Source organism: Phyllostomus hastatus, unplaced genomic scaffold (assembly GCF_019186645.2).
Source record: "Phyllostomus hastatus isolate PE091 unplaced genomic scaffold, TTU_PhHast_1.1 phas_scaffold_182, whole genome shotgun sequence".
NCBI lineage: Eukaryota > Metazoa > Chordata > Mammalia > Chiroptera > Phyllostomidae > Phyllostomus > Phyllostomus hastatus.
This window is the reverse complement of record NW_025334013.1, coordinates 15,126,510-15,152,295: the sequence shown is the minus strand read 5'-3', so window position 1 is coordinate 15,152,295 and position 25,786 is coordinate 15,126,510. Positions and strand designations below refer to the sequence as shown.

The 25,786-nt window shown below is 48.1% G+C and overlaps 1 protein-coding gene and 1 pseudogene across 2 annotated transcripts; one reads left to right on the top strand and one right to left on the bottom strand.

Moving 5' to 3' along the window:
• On the bottom strand, positions 1–24,325 carry LOC123832030 (non-compact myelin associated protein). Of its 2 annotated transcripts, XM_045859492.1 has the most exons (6): positions 24,203–24,325; positions 16,563–16,635; positions 10,120–10,208; positions 6,718–6,802; positions 2,146–2,244; positions 1–1,461 (listed from the first exon to the last, which is right to left on the bottom strand). In XM_045859492.1, the coding sequence occupies exons 3-6, from the start codon at positions 10,199–10,201 to the stop codon at positions 1,320–1,322; spliced, it is 408 nt and encodes a 135-aa protein (XP_045715448.1). In that variant the 5' UTR covers positions 10,202–10,208; positions 16,563–16,635; positions 24,203–24,325; the 3' UTR covers positions 1–1,319. The 2 variants fall into 2 exon arrangements, with proteins under 2 accessions (XP_045715448.1, XP_045715449.1); XM_045859493.1 differs by lacking the exon at positions 16,563–16,635.
• On the top strand, positions 15,137–22,128 carry LOC123831705 (annotated as a pseudogene).
• Positions 24,326–25,786: the final 1,461 nt, after the last annotated feature.

Below are 25,786 nucleotides of genomic sequence, written 5' to 3'. Positions count from 1 at the left end.
CAAAGAAGATAGCATTTGCTCAGTTAGGAAAGGCACTTGTCAGAAAGAAAATAGGCAAAAGCATTGCAAGATCCCCGTCACCAGCTGTAGACTCCTTGAGCAGGGAGTGGGATAGTGAGTAGCACCTAACTTGCACGTAGGAACCCTAGAAGGACTTTCATCAGATAAGACAAAACACTAACACTCTTTGATTTCCTCCCCTCACCTCTCCACCTTCCCTTCGTTCCTCCACTTCCAAGCTTTCATTTAGCAAAAGAACAGATTTTAGAAAAGAATTCTAGAAATCCCAGGTCCAGTCGGCTGAGGGCAGGAGAGTCTGATTTCAGGGCTGGAACATTGCAAACAAATTTAAGCAGAATACATTCAGGGAATATATCTATTTGGAGCTCGAGACTATTTGGCTTTGCCCTGGTTCCACGCCTGGTTCCTTGGGCCTAAGTGTTGGGAAATGAAGCAGGAATCCGCAGAGCTTGTGTGGGTTTAGACGGGGCTCCCTTTGCTACAATCATGGAAGCTCAAAGGAGCTACCGCCGTGGCTTTGCCCCTGCCTTCGATCTGGAAGCCAGACCGCTGACCTCCACTCGACACATGGGCAAGGGTGTCCACTTCTCGTTCAGCTCACAACAAATCTGTGCTCTTTGACTCAGGATGGTGGGGAAGAGTGTGAGACAAAATAAAGGTGGACTTTGGGGTCAAAGAGACCTGGGTTTGAGCCTTTGCAACTTCCTAGCTGTGTGACTTTGGACAAATACTATTTTTCTCTGAGTTTGAAATTCTCATCTGTGGGAAAAGAATACCTCCCGAGGTTATCGGGGAAAAATAAATTCTATAAGATAATTTGTGTGAAAGCACCTCGCACATGCCTGGTACTTGGTGGATATTTAAATGAAGTTACAGGCCCTGGTCAGTGTGGCTCATTTGATTGGAGCATCCTCTCATAATCCAAAAGGTCGCGGGTTTCCAGTCAGGGCACATGGGATAGGCAACTGATTGCATCTATGTTTGTTTCTCTCTTTCTCCCCTCCCCTCCCCGATCTCCCGAACCCACGAACGCACATTGCTGGATTCCCAACATAGCTCCACCTCCTCAGATGACAAAAGAGCACTCTGCGGTTTTTGGGTAAGGTGGCAGTAAAGACACAGACACAGCAGGGGGCGGGGTGGGGGACAGGGCAGGGCCAGATGGGGTTGGGGTTGCCTGAAGCATCAGGGATTGCAGAAACTCATAGTGAAGTTGCCAGAGGAGAAATGTGCTTCTAGGTCTGGACTACAGAAGGCTCTTCAGACGGTGTGGCCAAGACAGCACCAGGGTGGGCCGGTCACCGGATCTTCATCTGGACATCAACAGGGCTGAAGGTCACAGATGCAGAGTGCTTGCCGCCGCCTCTCTTGGGGCCCTGGGCAGAAAAGGAGGCTGGCTTGGCGCCCTTGGGCTCCAGCTCCCGTTTTGCCCTCATTTTCCTGCAACGAGATACGTACACATGGTTGAGTGTCCCCCCTTGTATACCCAGGGAATGGGTTCTGGGAATGGGATCTGGCAAAAAAAAAATTAATGTAGATGATCATAAATCATGTTACTTAATTGCCAAGCACAGAGTTTCACAACTGGAAGGGATCTTAGACATTAGCTAGTCTGACCCTTCCTTTTTTGTTGTTGTTTAATCTATATTAGATATTTATTTAAATTTTTCCTTTTAATAAATCAGTAACATGTCAGATAGTTGGCTGTATTAAAGACAAAACACGGGACTTCTGGCCAGGATGGTGACTGGCCTCCTTGTACAACCACATCAAAATTACAACTAAAATATGGAACAGCCATCACTCAGAACTGTCAGAAATCAAGTTGAACAGGGGTCTGACAATGATGGAATTAAAGAAACCATATCCATCCAGACTGGGAGGAGGGGTGAAGATGCAGAACGGGCTGGTCCCACACCCACGTGGGGTGGATAAAAATTTGGGTGGGATATCTTGGGAGCAAGAAGTCCCAGCCCCACACCAGGCCCCCCACCCCAGGGTTCCAGTGCCAGGAAGATAGGTCCCCACAACTTCTGGCTGCAAAAACCAGCAGGGATTGAGTCAGTAGAAGAAACTTCTGGAGTTCAAAGCAGTTCCCCTTAAAGAACCCATACACAGACTTACTCAGGTTCAATCTCTTTGAGCTCCATCGCTGGGGTAGCACCTTGCTGGGCACCAGTGGCATACGGGGAGGAACTGAAGGTTCCGGCAATCCGGCGAGTGCTGGAGGGACAGTTTTCTCTCAGACAGAAAGGTGGGCAGAGGCCATTGTCCCTTTCTGAACTCTCCCCCGACAGAGCCACAAGCTAGCAACCTGGTACCATGTCAGAGACTCTATCAACCTGGCTAACGCTGTTTGCCCTGCCCTGGAGATCCACAGAGACTCTGCCCCACCCAACATACTGGTCCACCCACACTGTTAAGTGTGGTTTTTCCATATGAATGGCTGGTCTTGGCTCATGTTTCACAACTTCCTAAATCCTATCAAATAAGCAACAGCCGGCCTCAGTGGGCCCCAAGCCCAGGTACCTCTTACTAAGTGGACCCAGGCATGGCACTAGCAGCAGCCAGCCAGGTTCACAGCTTAGCTTTGCCTGGGAATCTCCAAGCCCAGCACAAGAGGCAGACATCTCAGACTGCTTTATAGCTCATGCAGGGTGGCCCTGGGGAACACACAGGTGGGGGCTGACCTTGGTCTGCACCACTAGGGAAATCCCAGAGTCTGTATACCAGGTAGACAGCTATAGACCATGTCAGAGCACCACCACCCTGCCCCTGCACAGCTGATTCTCCACAGAGGGTGGAGGTTGGTGGTCAGTGGTCACAGCCAGTTCTTGTCGCTGAATGGCCTGGGTAAATCCCTCCTACTGACCTGCCAACAGAGATCAAGGCTCAACTACAAGAGGAGGGTGTACTTAGCCTACTGAGGGCGTACCTCAAGTACCCAGCTTGAGTGATAAGGGAGCCTGTGCCACTGGACCCTATAGTACACCTACCACATTAGGCCACGCTACCAAGACACCGAGTCCTAGCAGCTCTACCTGATACACAGAAACAAACACGGGGAGGCTGCCAAAATGAGCAAAGACACAGGGACCTAATGAAAAAACAGGTCAAAACTCCAGAAAAAGAACTAAGCAAAATGGAGATAAGCAATCCATCAGATACAGAGTTTCCAACACTGGTTATAAGGATCTTCAAGGAACTTAGTAAGGACCTCAACACATAAAAATGATCCAGTCAGAAACAAAGGATACACTAACTGAAATAAAGAACAATTTTCAGGCAAACAACAGTAGAGCAGAGAAAGCCAAGAATCAAATCAATGATTTGGAACATAAGGAAGCAAAAACAACCAACCAGAACAACAAGATGAAGAAAAGAATCCAAAGAAAATGGGGACAGTATAAGCAGCCCCTGGAACAACTTCAAGCATTCCAACACTTGCCCCATAGGGGTGCCACAAGGAGAAGTGAAAGCGCAAGTAACTGGAAATCTATTTGAAAAAAAAAATAATGCAAGAAAACTCCCCTAATTTGGCGAAGGAAATGGACCTGGAAGTCCAGGAGGCACAGAGAGTCCCAAACAAGATGGATGCAAAGAGGCCTGCTCCAAGACACACCATGATTAAAATGCCAAAGTTGAAAGATAAAGAATCTGAAAAGCGGCCCTGGCTGGCTAGCTCAGTGGATTGAGCGCGGGCTGCGAACCAAAGTGTCACAGGTTCGATTCCCAGTCAGGGTACATGCCTGGGTTGCAGGCCATGACCCCCAGCAACCGCACATTGATGTTTCTCTCTCTCTCTCTCTCTATCTATCTCCCTCTCTTCCCTCTCTAAAAATAAATAAATAAAATTTTTTTTTAAAAAGCCTTATTAAAAAAAAAAAGGAATCTTAAAAGCAGCAAGAGAAAAGCAGTTAGTTACCTACAGGGGCATCACCATAAGACTGTTAGCTGATTTCTCAAAAGAAACTTTGCAGGATAGAAGGCATTGGCAAAAAATATTCAAAGTTATGAAAAGCAAGGACCTACAGCCAAGATTGCTCTACCCAGCAAAGCTATCATTTAGCATTGAATGGCAGATAAAGAGCTTCCCAGACAAGAAAAACTAAAGGAGTTCATCATCACCAAACCATTATTATATGAAATGTTAAAGGGACTTATTTAAGAAGGAGAAGATCAAAACCATGAGCAATAAAATGGCAATAAATACATATTATCAACAATTGCATCTAAAAAACAAACTAAGCAAACAAGAAGAACAGAGACAGAGAGCATTTTGATGGTTGCCAGATGGGAGGGCGGTGTGGGGGAATGAGTGACGAGGGGAGAGGATTAAGGACCAATAGGTAGTTACAGAATAGCTATGGTGTATAAAGTACAGAATAGGAAATGGAGTAGCCAAAGAGCTTGTACACATGGCCCATGGACATGGACAGTTGTGGGGGATTGCCTGAGGGAGTGGGGTGTGCTCGGTGGAGGGAGGCAAAGGGGGAAAAATTGGGATAACTATAACAGCATAATCAATAAAAAAGAAAGTTTAAAAAAGATAAACGTATTTTCGGCAGTGTGAGTTAAATTTTGTAGCCTCATTATGCTTGCTAAGTTTATTGTTAGAAATATTTAGAAACTTTTACCATAACTGAGAAGAGAATATACTTACAACATATATTCCATCTTTCATTTCACGTGGCATAAAATTCAATAGTTAACAACAATCTTTCATTCTAATGGCTACATGATATTTCATCTTGCTGACCCATCAAATCCTCAGAAAAGTGGCACAAATAACTACAGTTAATACCTGCATACCCTTCACCACACAATTCACTGGTTGTTAACAATCGGCCATATTTGCTCGCTTTCTCTCTCCCTCCCCATTCACACACATGCAGACATGCATCCAGAATGAATTTGTTCAAGATCGTGGACCATTTGTGAGTGAGTGGCAGCTGTCAGGCCACTTTCCCCTGGACAACACCAAGAACGAGGGCATTCTCCGACGTAACCATGCTGCGACGATCACACTTTCAGACCCTTCTGTGTGAAAGGTGAGAACGTCGGTCCCGAGAGGTTAAATGACTTGCCTAGTTGCGACAGACCAAGCATTAGTTGCGACAGACCAAGCATCACTGGAAGGAGGGTTGGGTGGAGTCTCCAACCACACTGCAAGCCAGAAAGGGGGCTCAGAGCTCCAGCGTCTACAGAGAGGAGTGAAGGGCAGCCTCGGGCCGGGGTTGATGACACCTCCTGGTTTGGGATAGGCTCAAATTGTGACACCCCAAAGATTTTTAAAAATAATTTATTAAATGTTATTGTTATTGTTGTTGTATTACATGTGTGGTGGGAATGTTTTCTTTGATGTTATTATTATTATTTATTATTATTGTTACATTACATGCAGTGGTGGGAGGGTTTTCTTTGAAACCAGATGCACTGGGCTTGAGACCCAACTCTGGCAATCAGGGCTGAGCGACCTTGGTTATGTCACTTCATCTTCCCATGCCTGTTTCATGCCTAAAACTTGGCGATAACAGTAGTACCCACCTTGCGGGGTTGTTGTGAGGTGTGAACGAGTTAATGCATGTAAGGAGCTTAAAACCATGCCTGGCTCATAGCAGGAAATGAATGTAGGTCCTCAACCATCATACATAATATTCATTTTATTATAAAAACAATGCATGTTTACTAGTCCTCAAAAATAAGGAAGCACAGGCCCTTCCCCTGTAAAAGCCAACAACCGACTAACTAGCGATGCCATCCGGACACAGGGCTGGTGGACGCCTCTGTCTCACCGGAGCTCTCCGCGGATGTGAGTGTGTGCAGCCCAGCGTGGGTTCACTGTGCATACTGCTCTTGGACTCTGACAACACACTGTCAACAGCTCTCCTCACAAACAAATATGCTTCTACAACATCTTTTTTTAAATGGCTTTCAGGCCTTCCATGATGTGGTTGTACTTATAGTCTTTTAATTTCTTTTCTTTTCCTCACTAACTTTGTTTTAATGGGCCTCAGAATTCTGTGACAGATTTTTAGCCAAGTCGTTTCCGTGAAAAAGTACCGATTTCAAAAACAAATCATTTAAAAACTGCTGCACCTGCAACTGACCACTTTTTAATTTTGGTTTCTTCCCTGAGAAGAATTACCTGCCAGCGAAGTTGTGACTAGAGGTAAGAACACAAAATTTATTCTTTATACAATCACATTATATTGTTTTATTTCCTCTTATTTGGCCCCAGAAAGTGGGGTCATGTGTATGTGCCTTCAAGTACCTGTCACCTCAAATATTCAGGTGGCTCACTGATTGCAACCTAGCAGAGGGCTCCCCAAGAGAAGAGAATGGAAACTTTCCTCTATTACCTGTATATTATGTAAAGGTGTTTGCCACAGTGCTCAAGGCCTTTTATCATTGCCATTATCATCATCATTGTATTTACCCTTGATCTTAGCTAAAAGGCTGAAAAGCGATCATCGTTATATTTAAAAATATTTCTCCTAGTACAAAAATATTTGGTCACTAGGAAATCTCCATAGTAGAACAGGTATCCAAAGAGGACTCACAAAGGGTTGAGCATTGGATGGTGGACTCATTCACACTGCTGGGCACCAGACAGGCATCCACAAATGTCAGTTCCCATTCATTCTGGCATCACCGACGGGGCCAGACAGTTCCCAAGCCCAGGACACCTCATACCTGTTGTACCTCTTCAGCACGTACAGAACCGCGGTGAGGAGGAGGACGACAACCACCACGACACCAGCGACGATGGCTCCAGAACCTATAAGGGGGACAGGGGTGGAGACGGCAAACGTGCAAACCGAAATGCAGAGAAGCATTTAGAGACGAGGACGGGGACCCCTACTGTGTCACCTGGCATCCCCACTGGGTCAAGGGGAGAAGGAGAGAATGCTGAAATTCACTGTGGACCCCAAGGTAGAGTCACTCTAGAGCAGCAGTGTATCTCCACTCACAGGGGGGCTCGGGGACCTGTGTCTCCAGCGTATCACCTGCCAAAACCTGCCTCAGCATTCCTGTTCTTCCCAGCCTGAACCCAGCCGCAGGCTTCTTTTGTGAAACAGCAAGCAAAATCCCCTGCCTTCTTTTTAACATTTTTTATGATTATTCATTTTATTTTTTATTTCTTTATTTTACTTTATTTTTGTTTTATTTTTTTCCTGAATTTGTTGGAGTGACTGGTTAATGAAATTACATAGGTTTAAGGTGTACAATTCTATAATATATATACTCATCTGTACTGTATTGTGTGTTCACCACCCCAAGTCAAGTCCCTTCTCTCTTTTTAATAATATGAAAGTAATATGTAATTTTTGTAGATAATTTTGAATATATAAATACAAGCAGAAAAAAGGAAAGGAAGGATAAAGATCTCATTGCCCCAAGAACCACTAATTGTCTACAGATATATATATTCACCAAGATGATCATGTACATATGCATTAAATACCTATCAATCTTTATTAATCCTATGTCTGAAAATCCATCTGAAGGAAATATTAAAAAATGTGGAAAATATACACTTAATAAAAGTAGAGCCATGTTCTGTATATCATTTTATAACAATATCCTGATGTCTCCCAGCGATTACATACTGTTCTTCATGGCTTTTTATGGCTGTATAGTACTCCATTGTATGGATGTGCCATACTTCACTTACCAATTCCCTACTGAGGATATTTATGTTGTTTTACATTTTACACTATTAAAACATGGCTAGCACTGTAACATATCTCAGGCTCTCTCTTTTTTTAATGGTAGCTCACTTTTAAACTCAGATTTTACCTATTTATTTTTAGAGAGAGAAGAGCAAGGGACAAAGAGAAACATCGGCTGATTGCCTTTTGCATGCCCCCAACTGGGGATCTGGCTCACAACTGGGGCATGTGCTCTGACCGGGAATCTAACCAGCAACCTTTCAGTGTGCAGGCTGATGCTCAATCCATTGAACCACACCAGCCAGGGCATCAGGTTCTAATTTTAACATCATCTTGCAGTCCTAATGCCCAACTCTAATTTTAGGTGTGAAGTCAATATCCTCGTCAGAGTTGATATTGAAAATAGTTTTAAAATTATTAAAAGGTTCCTAAGTTTAACCAATCTATTTGACTCTGAGAAGTTTATCTCAGGAAATAATCCTAAATACAGAAAAAAAACCCTGTATGAATGAAGAAGTTTATTACATTGTTCATATTCTGACTATGGCAATGATTCAATAAGTATGGCACATCTATCCCATGAAATATTGTGCTATAATTTAAATGATGATCATGAAGACTAGAGTAACATGGGAACACTTACAATGCTATAAAGTATAGAAAACAGAACATGACATTATATATACGCCCACAAATACATAACACATACATGTAATGTTGGAACCATCAAAATATACGCGGACAAGCATAATGTTGACAAAAGAAGTTAAATACAAAAGAGTGATGCATCGTACGATCACATTAATATAAAGTTCAAAACCAAGTAAAACGCATCTCTGGTGGGAGAAGTCAGAGTAGGGGGCCCCCTTGGGTGGCCGGGGACAGGGATTGGGGGGGGCACCAGGACTTCTGGGATATGGGTGGTGGTCTGTTTCCTGGGGGGGCTGTTATACATGCGTGTTCACTTTGTGAACATTCATCCAGCTGTGGATTTTTGTGCACTTTCGAATATATGCAAAACCTTTATAAGAGGTTCACTTAAAAGGTATATGCAATATTCAGAGGAGGAAGGACCAGAGGAGGGGGTGGGGAATCCAGCGGTGACGGTTTAGTTTGGGGCTCTCCAGCCTCGGCCGGGCCACTCTCTGCTGCGGGGCTGTCCTGTGCATCACAAGATGCCTAGTGGCGTGCCTGGCCTCTTCTCCCTGGATGCTGGTGGCATTTCTCTCCCCACCCCCCACCCAGCGGTGACAACCAGTAGCATCTCCAAACATTGTCAAATGTCCCCCGGTGGCAGAGTTGCCAGATAAAACACAGGCTACCTGTTTAAATGAGAATTTCTGGCAATGAATAATTTTTTAGTATGTCTCAAATATTACATGGCTCACCCTTATAGTAAAACAAAAAATATTGTTTATCTTCAAGCCTACATCAACTAGGTGTCCTATATTTGTATACTAAATCCGGGAACCCTATCTAGGGGGGCAAAATCGCCCAGTTGGAAGAACCATTACTTTCAGTGAAATCAGCGCAGGATCACTCCCATCCTGCTGACGGTGATTCCACCTCCCCTGTGCTTCCCTTCCGAGTGGCTTTGAGACACACCTTACAGGCCTCTGTAGGTCTGCACGCCCAGCAAGAAGCAGGCTAACACACAGGATGCTGTCCCAAGGGTAACCCTTTCTGGGCTTCTGTGGCAGGGAAACGCCTGCCTGTAAGCCAGCGTCCTGCCAGCACCAAGCCTGAACCTGTGTATCACGGGGGAACCCTCCACACGTGTCGGGAGGGCTATTCCGTTCGTGGGAGTGTGTACTGGGTCGACTGAAATGACTGGAATGGGCCAGACTTCCCCCAACACGATCAGTTGGTTTTCTGAAGGGCGGCCCTCCGGTTTGCCCTCCCAGGGACCCCTGTTCCTGGTAAATGTCTCCCCTGGGATAACTCATCCCATCGGCACTCATTTACTCCTTTGTGAACTGATGGGATGTTTCCGCCTTGCAAAAATAGTATGGAACTAGCTATACTTTGATGGGACAAGTTAGGGACATCTTACAAAAGTTCCCATTGCCCGCTAGACTCCAAACCTCCCTAATAAAAAATAGAAATAATAATAATACTCACTAGGTATTTAGTACGCATCAAACTATTCTCAGATCTTTACACAGATGGTCTCTTTTAGACCTCACACCTGCCTTTTGCAGTAGCCCCATTAATATTGCCATCTTACAGCGGAGAAAACAGGCACAGAGCACTGAAGTCACATGTTCAAGGTTACCCAGCTGGCAAGCAGTGGAACTGAGCCTGAGCCCCGGGCCGTCCGTCTCCAGAGCCCAGGTTCTTGACTTCTACACCAGGAGCTGACCAGGACACCTGTCCCACCATCCCTCTGCCCGCTGGCAAGCCAAAAGTAAGTGCCACTTACTTTTATACAGAGAGTCTTCTTCCTTGGTGGTGACATTCAGTGAGAAGAAGGGGGTTGTCCCTGTGGGGGCGGCTGTGGTCATCTTGATCCTGATAAGAACAAAGATGAAATTTTGTTTCAAATCAGAGTCAGCTCTGTAACTCCTGTGCGATGCTGCTCTTTGTCGTTATCTGGTTGACTGGAGGAGGATATTCAAGCCTTACGGTTTCCCTTAGCAGCAACTGAACACAGAGCCCTTTACTGCGTACTGTGGGAAAATAAAAAGAGTGTCTGACATTGGTAAAGAACTTCATTCTCAAAGCAGTTTAAATTCATTCAACAATAGTTATTCAACTCCTCCTAAGTTTCACACAGAATGAATGTCTAAACTGATCTTCTAGAAACTGTGTGAGGGAGGTTGTTATTATTGCCATTTGACTGATGAAACCGAAGCCCCCAAAATGATGTCGATCCCCAAGTGTGCCCCGTGGAGTTTAACCCAGGACGTCCGCCTCCCGCACTGGCCAGCCTTCACCACCCCACAACAATGCCTGAAATGACGTTCCTGCTTTCGAAAGCTGTATGACCTAAGGAGGCAAAGAAAAAAGAAAAAGCCGCTGGGAAAAATGACTATGGTTAGTGGTAGTCAGTGACATACATGAACCGCTGGGTTGTGAAAAATGGCCCCAAGGGCCAGGGCAGTTTGGATGGGCCCGAGTGGTTTGGGGTGGGGGGAGGGAAAACAAGGGTCCGGCTGCACAAAGGCCTCCATGGGAAGAGAGGTGACCTGCGTTGAGCATTTCCCGCACACCCACCCGGCTCTGTCCCTGGTGTCTTCACGTGCTGTATGAGCGCATTCCGTCCTCTGAACCGTCTGCATTTTACTGCTGAGCAAACTGAGGCTCGGAGTGGTCGAGTGAATTGACCGAAGTCTCACAGCTCTAAGATGTGGAGCTTAGGGTCAAACACATTCTCTGGGTGCACGGTGTGCCTTCTTTCCCCGACACCCCTAGGAATCAGAGTCCCTGTGATCTTCCACTTGATGAGCAAGCCAACAGGCATCCTCCACCAAGATCCTCCACCAAGAATTATCTTCTAAGCACAATGATATTACAAACAAATGCTCTGAACTACCAGCATCAAGAAAAGAAGGGAAATAGACCAGGCTTTGCTTTTCCTCTTCAGAGCAGCCAAGCTTGTCCTGCTGCTGACCCTTCCAAGGCTGGTGGGGATCTGCACCCCGAGAAGAGTGGTCCCAGCCTCTCTGGGGCCCACAGAAGCCCTGAGGCCTCCCCATAGCTGCTCCCTCTTCCGGAGAAGAGATACTTTACACCCTTAACAAAATGTGCATCAATTTATTTACTTTATAAAATTTAATTTATAATGTAATAGGAGCCTGTGTACCCAGCACTTAGATTGAACAAATGTTTGTAATTATATTTTCTCCTGTTCTTTGTTTTTAAAAAATAAACTCAGTTGAAATCCTTTTGTATCCTATCTCAATCCCTCCTCCAAAGTAACCACTGTCTTGGCCACTGATGCATATTCTTTTCAGCAAAGTTTTTTAAGTGGTGACTACGTATGTGTATGTCCATAAACACAGCATACACACATAAACATAGTGTACATCCATAATATAGTACACACCATAACCATTGTACATGGTATGGTTTTTAAATCCATGTTTTGATTCAATTAGCAAATGCATGTAAAATAGGTTTCCCTTTCCCCTTGTTTCAGATGAGGACCCCAAGACTCGGGGATACAAAGCTAACTTTCCAGGCTCATACAGCCCGGAAGCTGGTCCTGCAAACTTCAAAGCCTGGATTCTCCCCACTGCACACCCTGCCCTGGTGCACATCTTAGGGGCGTCCAGGGCAAGTCACTGCAGATCACACACGGGCACTAGACCCACACTGACCAGTAACTCAGCTGTCTAAGGCCCCCTCCGCAGAACAACCTCCTGGGTCGCCCCCCCCCAGTTCCAGGTGCAACCCCCTTTCAGACGGGCCCCACTACTCTTCTTCCTGCGAGAACAGTGAACAATCCCAGAGCAAATCTTGCCTCATCTCGGGACTGAGGGCTCTCAATTACATCTCTGTTCCTGCCACATCAGAGAAGGCGGGACAGAGGGTGGTGGAACATCGATGGCCAAAGATGTGGGTGTTTTCATGTGCAGGGCCCCAGTGAGCCTTGTTAACCAAGTGGGGTCTGGCAGGAGGATTTCAGTATCGAACACACCTACGACCAGGGTCTGTGGCTACAGGAAAGGTTGGGGGGGGGGTGTCCAGGGAGGGTGATGCCGGTTTTCAGTGACAGGGGTTAATTTAATAATAATAGTAATAATAGTAACAACAACAACAATAATAAACTGCATGCCAGGCACTGCACTCAGTGCTTTATGTGGAGGGTCTCATTTAACTCTCACACCTATCTGGCAAGGGGGTGCAATCACTGTGCCTAGTCTGCAGATGAGGAAACTGAGCAGAGTAAAACCAATACAAGCTCTCGGAGCTGATGCGTAGCTGTGCCAGGATTCGAGCTGGGTCTGTCTGATTCCACAGCCCCTTCTCCGTAGATCCTCCCAGTGAATACACAGTGTACAAACGGCCCAGTGCCCAAGGCTCAGATCAGCTTCGGGCTTTGATGGGAAAACCCACACAGGCTGGGGCACAGCAGAGAGAGCCAGAGCCCTTGCCCCAGGCCCCTGACCCTGACCGGCCCTACCTTACTGGTCCCTGTCCCGGGCAACACTCAGATCTGTCCCCAGCAGAGCCTTAGTTACATTCCCAGAATCAACAAGGAAACGCTGCTCCTTGAGTGGTTTACAAATGGCCTTGTGTGGGAAGTCAGTTCGGGAAGTGATGGAGCATCACGACCATTTATTCACCAAGTCCCCACCCCTTCTCTGTTCCTTGGTCAAGTGCAAGTGCCAAATCTGGAAGAGCAATGTTGCCAGGCCCACCTGTCCAAAATACCTCCCCAGCTGCTCTGCCCCAGTGGTACCCTCCTTCCCTCCGGCTTGGCCTGAAAATTCCTCATTGGATAAGATAACAAAGACTGTACCAATCCCAGCTGACCCCTACTCAAACGGCCAACTGTAACTCAGAGCAGGTGGCCCATCAATGACCTTGACCCATCCCAACACTGGGATTGATTTCTCCCAATCACCTGAGATGTGGGGCGTTCAGCATGGCCCGGTCTCCTCCATAGACAAGAACCTCATTATTCCCAAGCAGCCCTTTGAGTTACTGGGATGTTTTAATTATTACAAAACTAACCTTCATATTGGAACCAACATTTCTCTTCCTGTGATTGTCAGCCATTGGTCCTAATTCTCTTTCCATGAAGACAGCCCACGAGCAGTGTACTGTGGACGCCTGTGGAGCTAATGAGCTATTTGTTGGCATTAATCCAGTGCAATGTCAGTAGGTTGTGTGCACAGCGACTGTGCTAAATATCCTGCATGTTGTATCTCATTTAATTCTCACGACAGCCCTGTGGAGTTTGCAATTCCTGTTTTACAAACCAGAAAACACAAGAAGTGAAGAAAGTTGACCAAGATCACACGGTGAGTAAACAGTAGAATTTAGACTCGGGGGGCTGATAAGTGTCAAGAAAAATGTCATTCTACACATTTCGGGACCCCTCTGGAGTCAGGTGGTCAGCTTGGGGTGCATAGTTTAGGGAGATATTGACACACAGAAAATTGAGAAACCCCAAAGATTGTTGAAAGGATCTGAGACTATTTATCTGAGAAGAAATTCATCAGAGAACATACAATTGCCATTTTCAAGGGCAGAAAGCTCCTGTGTTAGAAGCAGGTTGGGATCGCAGGACATCTACCAGTCATTCGTGGGTTACTGCATTTGTCGGACTAGAAGCCGCACTCTCACCCCACCGCCCCAAATTTGGGAGGAATAATGATTGTTAATGCTGCTGTTGAGTTCTGTTACATTTACATTGGTGAGACATTACGTTATTTATGTTATTAAACATTCTACCACATTTTTTGCTTCAAAAATTTTCCCTCCTATTTTCCTCCTCTAAAACCTAGCCAACTGCTATCACCACCTTTTGATGGGAGGAAAACTTGAAGTGCTGATGTCAGCTGTTCATACACACCGTCGCGCTCCCAAACCTTTTCTGGACTTTTTATTATGCTTGTTTATGGTCAGTCAAAGCAGTTACCTAACTGCTCCACCCAGTGGAAGTTTGAGTTTAACCTTTCATGCATAGAAGTGCTTTTAACCGGACAGTTGTCACGTGTTAAGAGGTAGCAGGTTACCCTCATGGAAAGAGAATTAGGACCAGAGGGTGAAAATCACAGGAAGCGAAATTTTGGTTCCAATATGGTTTGATTTCTAAACTGCAAACTGCTATGGAAACAAAAGGTGATAGCAGCTGCATTTTGAATGGCGACAGTACTAGGATGAGCTGCTGCCCAGTAGCTAGGGCTCCACTGTCTTGTGTGCAAATAGTCTTTTTGAACTTCAGAGCAGGACTTTGCATTGATTCCTGTTAGCCTTGACTTTGTTGATTTGGAGCCTCAGGAGAGAAACTCCAGCTCCATGGAATATGGTGTTCTAAGGAGGGAACTGAGGAGGGATTCTCCAGAACTTCCTGAGGGTTTGACTTTCTTCTCCATCTCCACCGAGGGCAGAGGAAACAGTGAAACCTCTCCCAAGAAGGCAAAAATCTCAGTGCAATTGGTAGAGCGTGGGGGCTGCTGGGTGAGCAGCGGAAGAACAAGTCACAGACTCTTGGGGTGAGAATCAGGAGACCAGGGTTGCCTTTCCCACTCATTTTGCATGTGACTTTGGGAAGTTCTCTCCCCTCTCTGGACCTTGGTTTTCCCTTCTGTAAAATGGTCCCACTTGAAGATGATCTCTAAGGGCTTTTCAATCTGTGCTTCTATTGTATGCAACAGGCATTCACAGCTTAATTTAAGGACCAGTGCCTTCCAAAAGCTCGTCTTTCTTTGCAGATACCAACTACTCGGAGGGTGTTAGGAGAGGGAAGTTAGCATGCACGACTCATGCCGGAAGGCAGGAATACTTCCTGGGAGGCAGCTGAGACTGGAACAAACCGAGGAGAGCTCTACACGGGGGCTCGGTATGGCAGCAGCAATGCAATGAGACGAACCTCCAAACACTCTGCCAGGTACGTGGTAACCCAAGTCTGCCTGAATCCTGAGTGGCCACCTCCTGCACTCTCCATTTTCCATTTCTATTGGGTTCCACATCATCTCCCCCACTCCATCTGCCCTGCCTGTGCATGGCTCTGTCCCATCGTGTGTCACAGCTCCCAAAGGTGGGATCTAAATTGGCTTAATGCTCCCCTGAACTTGGGGCCCTTCACAATTACATAGTGAGTACGTGTTCCTTATGGTAGGTTCCCAGAAATTAGGAAGCACATTTCTGGTTTCAGTTATTGCTTCATTCTTTTATCCTCCCATCCACCCACCCATCCACTCTGCGCAATTTACCTCCCGCCTGTTCTTCTGTCCATTTGCCCTGTCATTCATGCAATCAGCGCCTACCACGTACATAGCACTGAGAAGACTGACAGAAGGGCCGTGAGGATCACGTTCCTAGAGCTCAGACAAAGAGGATGAGAAGTGGAATTATTTCCTTTAAGAATCTTTCCTTCGACCAACAGTTATTGGGGAGCATCCCCCTGATGTCTGATCAGTATCACAGTGCCCAGCACTGATCAGAGAGATGTCTGATCAGTATCACACTGAAGTCCTATGGAAAAAGCAGAGGCCTGCGGATCTGGATATCTGGGTTCTAGACCCGCCACACCTATGAAGTCTTATTGACCCACTCTATCAAATTCTGGCTTGAACAGCCATTGTTTCTGATTTTTGTGGCCCACATTGTAAAGAAAGTTGTCCCAAGGAGCTTTCAACCCAAGGTGTGCAAATCTAAGCCCAACATACTAAGATCTATAAATAGAAATCCCAGATGGGCGCACTCTCCCCCCCCAGGAGCATGGCAGCCCCTTCCCTTCCCCCTTCTTCTCCCCTCACAGGCGTGCATCCCCTAAACTCTAAGGGACCCCACGAGACTTGTGACCAGGGGAGCAGTGGGCAGCGGCAGCTCATCCCCGACTAGCCCCCTGACTCTGTCTGCAAGGCCCCCTTTTCTCTGACTTTTCAGTGAGCCAGAGCAGCCCGCCTGGGCTCGCTTCCTTCCAATCCTTCTAGAGAGCAAAGCAGCCCCGCCTGGGCTCTGTCCTGTTGCCTCATCCGTCCTAAGGCCTTGTTTCACAATCCGGAGCTTTAACTTCTGAACATCAGAAAAAAGAATCCTTGATAAAAGCGGTCACAAGGCAGATTTTTGCCGAGTGCCAAAGGATGACGACAGAACAATTCCGGGAGTCAGTGGGAGGATGACACCTGTGGATGTAATTTTTGTATCTGACTGAGAGCCGGAACGGGACCTGTGGCTTCCACTTACTCCTTTGTCTTTGGGCACAAGCCAACGGCCCAGCTCCCAAAGGTCCTCAATCTATCCAGGTGTCCCAGTGTCCCTGAGGAGAAAAAAAGATACAAGTTTAAAGAATTTGTGCCCCAAATGAATAAATATATCAGAAGAAAATAATTCCACCTTGACACTCTAGTCAGGAAGGGAAGGGAGTGACATTTAAGGAGGCGCTAACAAGTGCTAGACGCTGCATGCCCACACTTTCTCGTGTACTCAATACAACAAAGGCAGGTCTTTTTATCTCCACGTTGTTAACAGGTTGAGTGACTTGCTCAAAGTCTTACAGAAAGCAAATAGAGAAGCTAAGTCCCAAACTCAGATCTTCAACCTCCGAACTCTCCATAGCTGCCAAGCCCCCCAGGAGGTAAGCAGTATTCTTGGGACACTCCGGGGGTCAGCCGCCCCGCTGGGCCAGGACTCTGCTCACTATTCTTCCTCTCTGTTTAATATTTAGAGCCCAAGGGGTTCCACAGACCTTGAGATGGCAGGGGTCCCATGCATGGCACTACTGGCTCTGTTTTGGGTCTTTACCTGTGCATTGCAGGATGCTTAGCAGCATCCCTGGCCTCAGCTCACCAGATGCCAGTAGCCCCCGCCACCATGTGTGTCAAAAACGTCTCCAGACGTTTCCCAATGTCTTCTGGGAGGCAAATCAGCTCTGGTTAAGAACTACTGGAGTAGAGCTACAGGCCTGTCTCAGACAGTTTCCTACCCTTCCTACCCAAGAAAGTCTCGACGAGAAGGGCAACATCCTATCTCTATTTACATCTGTGAACAGACAACCAGGGATGACAACTGTGATGGTGACAACCACAAACACAACAGCTACCATTTATCCAGTGATTACTATGTACGGTTACCATGCTGAGTTTTTCGTACGTCTTTTCTCACATATATTATCTCTATTCTCTGGATGAAGGAACTGAGGCACAGAGAGGTGAGGTAGCTCACCCAACATTTCCGTGCTGATGTGTAGCAGAGCTAGGAGGCATCATTCCTCCCTCGGGGGGCCATCAGTCAGCCTAACATACAGGATTTAGACTCTATTTGTCTGACCCCGGGGTCAGTCCTCTCAGTCCTCTCTTGTCTCCTGAGCCCTGCCTGAACAGAGCGAGCCCATAGGCCAGGAGCGGGCAGCGCACTGCGGCGGGTCAGACGAGCCCAGGGGGTGGCAGGCACCAGCACGCAGCAGGAGGGAGGACGTGACAGGGAGCGGAGAAAGAGTCCTGGAGACACGGGGCCCGCTGGAGTGGGGCTGTGGGAAGTGGGCACAAGAGCCAGCTGGACAGGCCCGATTCCCTCCCTGCCAAGCAAGTCCCAGCCCCTGCTGTCATCATGGGGGACTGTAAGCCACCTCACAATTCCTTTGACATTGTTTTTGTAAGTGCTGACTCTGGCCAGCACATGGCTTGTCGATAAACAGCATGTTTGTATAAGAATCCTAGGAAATAACTTCACAAGATACAGACTCTGACCTTCAGGCATCCCTGCTCCGGGAGATTTGATGACCTTTAACCATGGACCAGGATGACGTATACTAGACCATCACTTGCCGCATCAGAATGGACTGTGCTCATCTGCACGTAGAGAATGTTACAACCCGTCCCTTGATCTCTTTGTCCTGCCCACCCTCTCCTTTCTCAGAAAAACCTCAGCCTGCACTGAGATGTTGAGATGGGCATCGAGGCCAGAGTCCCCCATCTTCCCGGTGGCCGGCACCTGAATAAGCCCCTTTACATTAGCACCCGCCTTCTCAGTATTGGCTTTTGAAGCGGCATGCAGTCGGACCTGTGTTCGGTTATCCTACCTCCAACCTAACTTCAAATACATCTGCAGTTCACTCTGTCCTGAAGGACTCCCCCCAGCCCAGCCCTTGCCAGCCAGGATTCTGTCCCATTTGTGGGATTTATTTGCCCAGTTAACTGGTAACCATTCTCACTTTTTCCTTTGCAAATCTCCTTGCTGCCAATGTAACCTAACTTACCTATATATACACACCCAGGCTTACAGGAACCTAGCATAGACTAGCTCTTATTTAAAATTCATAACTTTGCTTAGATTAACCTGTAAACCTACTTAGATCACCCAGATGTTATTTGTGGAGCCATATCCTGTCATTTGCTAAGAGTTTAACAGAAGGTCTGAGACTGAATGAGTTAAACTTTCTTTCATACCTACGCCATCCCTGACGTTGACAATTGCTGGAACTGTTTTGTTTTTGGGGTTTGGTTTTTGTTTTTCCCCCAGGGATGAGCCCAGGATGCTTTGCAGGCCCAGGGGGCTGATCTGGCTCACACCACCTGAGACGGGCTGAAGTGGCCTGGAGGACTCGCTACTACTACTACCTCTTTGTGAACTACCCCCATTATTCCCTCACGGTCACACCGGAGCCTCCTCTCGGGGTGGAGACTTTCCAATGTTTTTGAACATGTGAAGTACATGCAGGCATCTTTCCAACTGCTCATTGCAATAGTGCCCCTACCTGTACAAGTGATGACGAAGCTCACCTTGATGTTTATGCATGATTTTCCTGAATGACGATGAAGCTGATCCTTTGTCTGGGGACAAGCGCTTTGGGAAGTAACCCTTCCACACCCCCTCACATGTGTCCTTGCCTGCCAGCTCTCAATAATGTACACTCCTTCTCATAAAACCTTCTCAGAGTTGTCCTTTGGCTAGCAACTACCGAGTAATTGGACCCGGTTCCATTCGGTAACACCCATCTGGTAAGGGCTTAGAAGGTCTTTACTCTTGTAAGTCCCCTTCCTGTCCCATCCCAGTGTGCAAGGATGCCACTCAGCTGCGTGGCCCCTCCGTGGGCCTGTTAATCCTTTACAGAAGAGAGAGACCGCACTGCACGGGGTAGCCAGGCTTGCCCCTCCCCAGAGAGCCAGGGCCTTTGACCTCCTCCTGCAGCCCTCTGGCTCCGCAGTGACTTAGGGATGGTTCTCCTGGCCCACAGGGAGATGGCAGGTAAAAGGGATAAATTCGGTTTTACCTCATCCTGGGAGAAAAAATTTAGGATCTATCTTTTTCTTTTAAAAAATACAGGAGGGACGTATGGTTAAACATAGCAGGTGGAACACAGGTATCCCTCTCTGCTTCCTCCTGAAACCCCTCACAAATGATAGTAGACACAGCCACAGGCGCCCATGTACATTTAAATGAAAATTAATTAAAGTTAAATAAAATGAAAATCTCAGTGTCCCAGTTGCGCTTGCTACATTTCAGGTGCTAATGGTCACTGCGGCCTGGGGCTTCCGCGTTGGCCGGCACAGGTCTAGAATGCATCCACCAATGCATCAAGTTCCACTGGACAACGCTGCTCTAGACCCTGGTCGTCGGGAAGTGTGGTCCTCGGATCAGCTGCAAGGGCAGCTCTGAGGACCTTATCAGGAATGCAGAATCTGGGCTCCCTTCAGACCTGCTGGATAAGAACCTGCCTTTTGGCAAGATCCCCAGGTGACGGTTAATCTGTGGCTGAAAATGAGGTCAAAGGAAAGTCTAAAAAATCCTGCATTGTGGGGCTCCCCATCCTCTCCAAGTGGCAAGCAGGAGACTAGAAATGAGGCTCTGGGGAGGCTGACCAGCCAAAGACAACAGACGGATAGACACTGATTGACGTTAGAGGATTCTCCAATGAAATGACCAGGTTCCTGCCAATCAGCCAATGGGGAGGTTGCTAGGTGACAAACCCCCACCCAAGACCTTCCCAGGAGTTGTGTTTTTTGTTTTTGTTTTTTGCAAAGAGATTTTTAGGGTCAACAGACTTTGGGGAATAAAAGCCTCAAACATGATAAAGAGAGAAAAAACAAAATGAATGAATAGATAGGGTCATTCAAGGCAAACAGATACTATAAAGAACAGAAGAAAACTTCAACATCCTCAGGGAGACAGGATAATATACATATAAAATAGGAACAGGATGCTCTAAGAAAAGAACATTTTGAGAACAAGAAAGGGTTCTATAAAATTAAAAATGGACAAAAGAAATAGTACAAAATTCAAAAGAAGTGTTGGAATACAGCTGAGAAAATGTCTCATAAAGCAGAACAAAAAAGATTAAAAAAAAAAAAGACAGCAGGTGAAAACAGATTACTCCAGGAGGTCCAACATCCTAGTAAGAATTCCGGAAGTGTAAGCAGAGAAAATCAAGGGGAGGAAATTATCGAGCAAAAAATAATACCTGAAAATTTCCCAGAAATGAAGGCTATGAATTTTCAGAATGAGAGAGCCCTCTGAGTCCCAGAACAATGAATAAAAAGACCCACAATAGGGCCCATTATCACGACTTTTCAGAGCACAGGACACAAAGTGAATACTCCACCACGTCCATAGAATTTTTTTAAAGGCTAGACACAAAAGACCGACAATCAGATGAAATCAGAATGGCACTGCATTTGATGGCAGCAGCACTAGAAGCTCTGAGACAACCCTCCAAAATTCTGAGGGAAAAGAATTTCCAGCCTAGACATGCACAGCAAGCCAAGCCAAATATTGAGTGAAAGAGCATAACAACGATACTTTGGGGCATGCAAGGATTTTTTAAAAAATCTTCTCCACCCCTTTCCATGCACCTTTGCCCAGGAAGCTTCTAGAGCAGTGATTTTCAACCCGTGCACACTGGCACACCCGTTGGTGAAAGAATTTTTAAGGAGCTGGAAGCAGGGCAGAGGGGGCGCCTCCCTGATCCCATCCACCACCCCCACCCTAACTCCTGTCCCCCCCGCCCCCATCCCTGCCCCCGTGACTCAGCGCCGCCACCGTGAGATGCGGGTGTTGGCAGTGAGGCCCTGGAGGGGGACTGCGTGGGAGCCAGTGGAACAGGGACGTGACCAGGACCACGGACGGGCAGAGCAGCCCCTGCAAGGTCGTAGTGGTGGGGACAACGGAGAGCGGTAGGCTGCTGCAGCCGTTGGCACAGGACGCCTGCCTACCTGGGGAGTTCCGTCCCCATGTGTTTGAGAACCACACTGCGGGGTCCGAGATGGACAAGTGAGCACGCTTAGAGCTCAACATAAGGGACACTTCAGGTTCCTCTTACTGGGGTAACACCCGGCCCCTGGCCTGTACAGATTCAGCCACTGTGCTCATCTGCTTTGACATTAGCCGACCAGAAACACTGGACAGCATCCTCAAGAAGTGGCAAGGGGAGACCCAGGAGTTTTGCCCCAGTGCCGAGGTTGTGCTGGTTGTCTGTGAACTGGACATGCTGACGACCTGGCCGCACTGAGGGAGCTGTCCAAGCAGCAGGATATTCTTGTTACACGGGAGCAGGGCACCGTGCTGGCCAAGCAGGTGGGGGCCGAGTCCTACGCGGGGAGCTCCTCTGGGCAAAGCGGCAGGGTTGTCTTCCACGTGGCCACAGGGGTCTCCCCTGGGCGTGGCCATAGGCAGCTGGGTACTTACGTACTCACGCCTGGGACTGCAGCGATCCGCTCCCCGGCAGGACGGCCAGGTTAGGCAAAGGAGTGGGGAGCGGAGCGGGAAGGAAGGCGAGATACACAAGGATCCAGCCAAGAGCTGCAGCCTCATGTGAGGAGCCGGGAAGGGGCAGAGTGTCAGGAGGGGTGATGAAGGGCACAATTGTTCCCCTGCCTGCACCCTGGCTTCCTGACGTCCCGACTCTGGCTGGGACTTCAGGGCAGGCTGAGTGAGCAAATCCTCGGCAAGGGTCCCGGAGGCAGAAGGTGCCGCCATCCCCCCATCTTCATCCCCCTCCTCTCCACAGGAAGTCGACGGGGCTAGCCCGGGGTGGCGTCTGGGCCACGGGCTGGGATGGGGGTCAGGAGCTGGGGAAGGTGGCATCAGGCAGTGACCTTGGCTGAGTCTCAGTATTTGATGGGCCACTTCCGTCCCTGCCTGGAGTCCCCACACCCTGGTCCTGGCTTCCTTCCCCAAGGAAAGTGTCCATTCAGTGGCCTACCCCTTTCCTCTCCTCTCGCTTCTGCAGCTGCTCTCCCTCATCCTAACCTCCGAGCATGAGCATCGCATCGAGCATCGTGCACCGAATTACAAAGCAAGCTGAGAAGCCCCTCCCCCACGCATCCTCCTGTCTCACCCCCTCTCCCTGCCCCCCACAGTCCCTAAATAAAGTCCGTGTCCACAGGGGAAAAAAAGTTTAAAACATGCACTACCTATTTATTCGGGACACTGACCTCTTTTCCCATAGAGTGTCCAACAGACAAACGACAACAGCCAACACAAAAATAGCCATCTGGTATGAATGAATGAATCAAAATTATACCTATTTTTTGGTCAGACTGGCAAAAATTATAAAATATTTTTTGGTGTGCGGCGGAACTTTAGTGTTTAGCTATGCACACCATGAGATGGAAAAGGCTGAAAGCAGCTGCCCCAGAGGGGCCCCACCAGAGTGCAGGGTAAACTGAGCAAGAGAAGCGAGCGGGATCCAGGGATGAGGGGGTGGCCATGACTACTGGGGAGAGGAGGGAGGTGCAGGGGGATCCCACCAGCCAAGATAAAAAGAAACCAGTAGATTTTCTCATGTCTTATCCAGACTGAAAGATCTACGTTTCTGTTGGAGTGTTTGGGGGATTCATTTATGTTAAAAAAACAAAACAAAACTAAGCTCTTCCTAAAGGCATAAGGAACCAACTCCATCCCCCACAATTCCTTTTTCACTCCTGACACCCGCTGGGGTGGCCCGAGGAGGCACCCCCTGTGATCACAGGACTCTGTGGAAAGCTGTCTGAAAGCTACTAAGCTCAATCTCCTTACAAATGGGGAAACCGAGGCCCAGCAAGGCCCTCCAGGGGCACACGGAGAGAAGTAGTTTCATTGGGTGAGTTTTGGAGAACTCCTTTCCGATTCATCATTCTAGACAAGATCAGTAACAACAGCAGGAACCAAACCGAGCCTGAAGGAAGCCCGGCTGGTGGGTGAGACCCCACCCGGCCTGTGTGACCCGACTTAGCTCTGCTCTCCTCCAGTCACCGGGCTGATGAAGCTGCACTAAGTTTCTGAAAAGCACAGACTCAGTTACTTCTAATTTCCCGCGTGACATCTAACGACCACCCATTAAAGCAAGATCACGTAAGTGTGATTGAGTTTTCTGCACCATGAATAAGTCGGCTGTAAACTTCTGGGAAAAACACTGGGGTGGGAGCACGGGGGAAAAAGAAAACAGACATAAACAAGTGCCAGCAACCCCTTGGAACCAGGTGCCTGACCCCCAGTGCTCTTGGGTAGATCCTTATTATTATTTGTAAGAACTAAGGCCAGTGTCCTCTTACAAACGCCAATAACCAGACTTTGCTCCTAACACTGACCTTCCGGGGGTCTCGCTTTTGATTCTTTGCCTCTCTGTCTGCATTTCCTGAGGGCTTGGCTAACAACAAAGTGTTTGTAATTAGTAAGTGAAGGATGGAAACTCCGTTTGGAGTGTCTGCACCTGAATATGAAATTCTAAGAAACTTGCTACTCTGTAATCTTAACACATGACATTCTCTCTTTGAGTCTTAATGCCCTGGTCTATGAAGCTCATCTCCTTCCCTATTTAACAGGGTCACCACCAAAACCCCAACAGAGAGGCCTGATGTAGGGGGCAAGAACCTGGGCTGGAAGTTAAGAGTCCTGGGTTTGAGTCTTACCTCTGCTGCTTGCTGTGTGACCTTGGGCAAGTCACTTCTTCTGTCTGGACTGGAGGCTGCTCTCCCGCAAAACGCACAGCCGGGGCCCAGTGATCTCCCTCTCATGCTCCTTCCATCGCGTGACTCTCCCAGACTCCCAGTTTCGTTCAGGACGTGGCCCCTCGGCCTCCCCAAGGCCTGCCTGCCTCCCACACCCTCCATTCCAGAAGGAACACCCTTCCCCTTTCCTGCCCAAGCTGGGGCCTGGCAAGCACTGGGCTGCAGAGAGGACAGGAGGTGGGGAAACTATCCCAGCAGTTCAAGCCTCCGCGGTGAGGGCTGGCCTGTGGCCAGTCTCAACAGGCCCCGAGATACAGAGGGGCATTTGTCTGGGGGACCCAAGGTTTCGTTTCAACCCTCGCTCTTGCTTTGGCCCACTGCCTCTCTTTTCTCCCCTCCCTCTCGGGCAGCAGGAGCAGCACCGGCTTTGTTTTGAAGCGGCATGCAGATGTTTCACAGACCCAGCAGACAAAAGGGGGTAGGGTGGCAGTGGTGAGGGTGGCCGCAGTGAGGGCGGAGGGTGGAGACAGTGGGGGGCGGGCAGGAAAGGCTGTGGACAGAGCAGTGGGGCAGCAGAGAAGGCTCAGGAGGAGGGGGCTCGGTCCCCAGCTCCTTCATTGATTAGCCAAGTACCCGTGAGCTGGGTACTTCCTGCTCTTCTCCAGGCCTCAGTTTCCTTGGCTTTAAAATGGGAGCGACTGCCCCCCCAATGCTAAAATAAAATGCTGATCTTACAAATAGTGTGGTGTAGTGAAGAAAAGGGTTTGGAGTTACATGAAACTGAGTTCAAATCCCACACCTGTCACCTCTAAACTCACTGTTGTGGGCAACTTAGTTACCCTCCACGAGCCTCCTTTCCCTCGAGAAAAAAAAGAGGCACATGTTCACCTAGATGAGGGTGTAAGGAGCAAATAAGGACTGACAGGCAGCCCCTTGCGCTGGAAATATGTTTGCACGAACAAAGAGCTGGTCAGAGCCACATCAGGGTGGACTTTGGTGGCCCCCCCCCACCATAATACATGTTCATGGACTCCAAACATCTTATTTTTTCTGATGTGAGAAAAAGAATCGAAACATTTTCTCCCACCCTAAAAGTTGTCCCCCCCCTCCTTGATTTTCAAAGAAATTAAAACATTTGGTGGGGGGCTCAAGTCTACCTCAAACTAGAACGTAGGATGGTCAGAAAGGCCCCACAGGTCTTAGTCCTGTGGACACCTCCAGTCCCAGCCTTGTCTGAGCTGAGCCCCGTTGGTCCCTCCTATCCCGGCCACAGGGCCTTTGCATGTGCTAGAGCACCCGTTCCTCACCCGCAGGCACTTATGATGCTTTAACCCGAGTGTTACTTCTGATGTCTGTGCCGTGCACTCTGGCAGCGCCAGGCCCCTCTCCTACCACTAGGTGGGTATAGCGCCTTCTCTTTGACACGTGGTGCGCCCCACGCCAGACTCCGAGCCCCATGTGTACAGCGGCTGTGCCCATCTGTCTTCGCCTTTTGAACCCCTAGTGCCTCAGACACTGCTGGGCACACTGTAAGTACGAGCACGT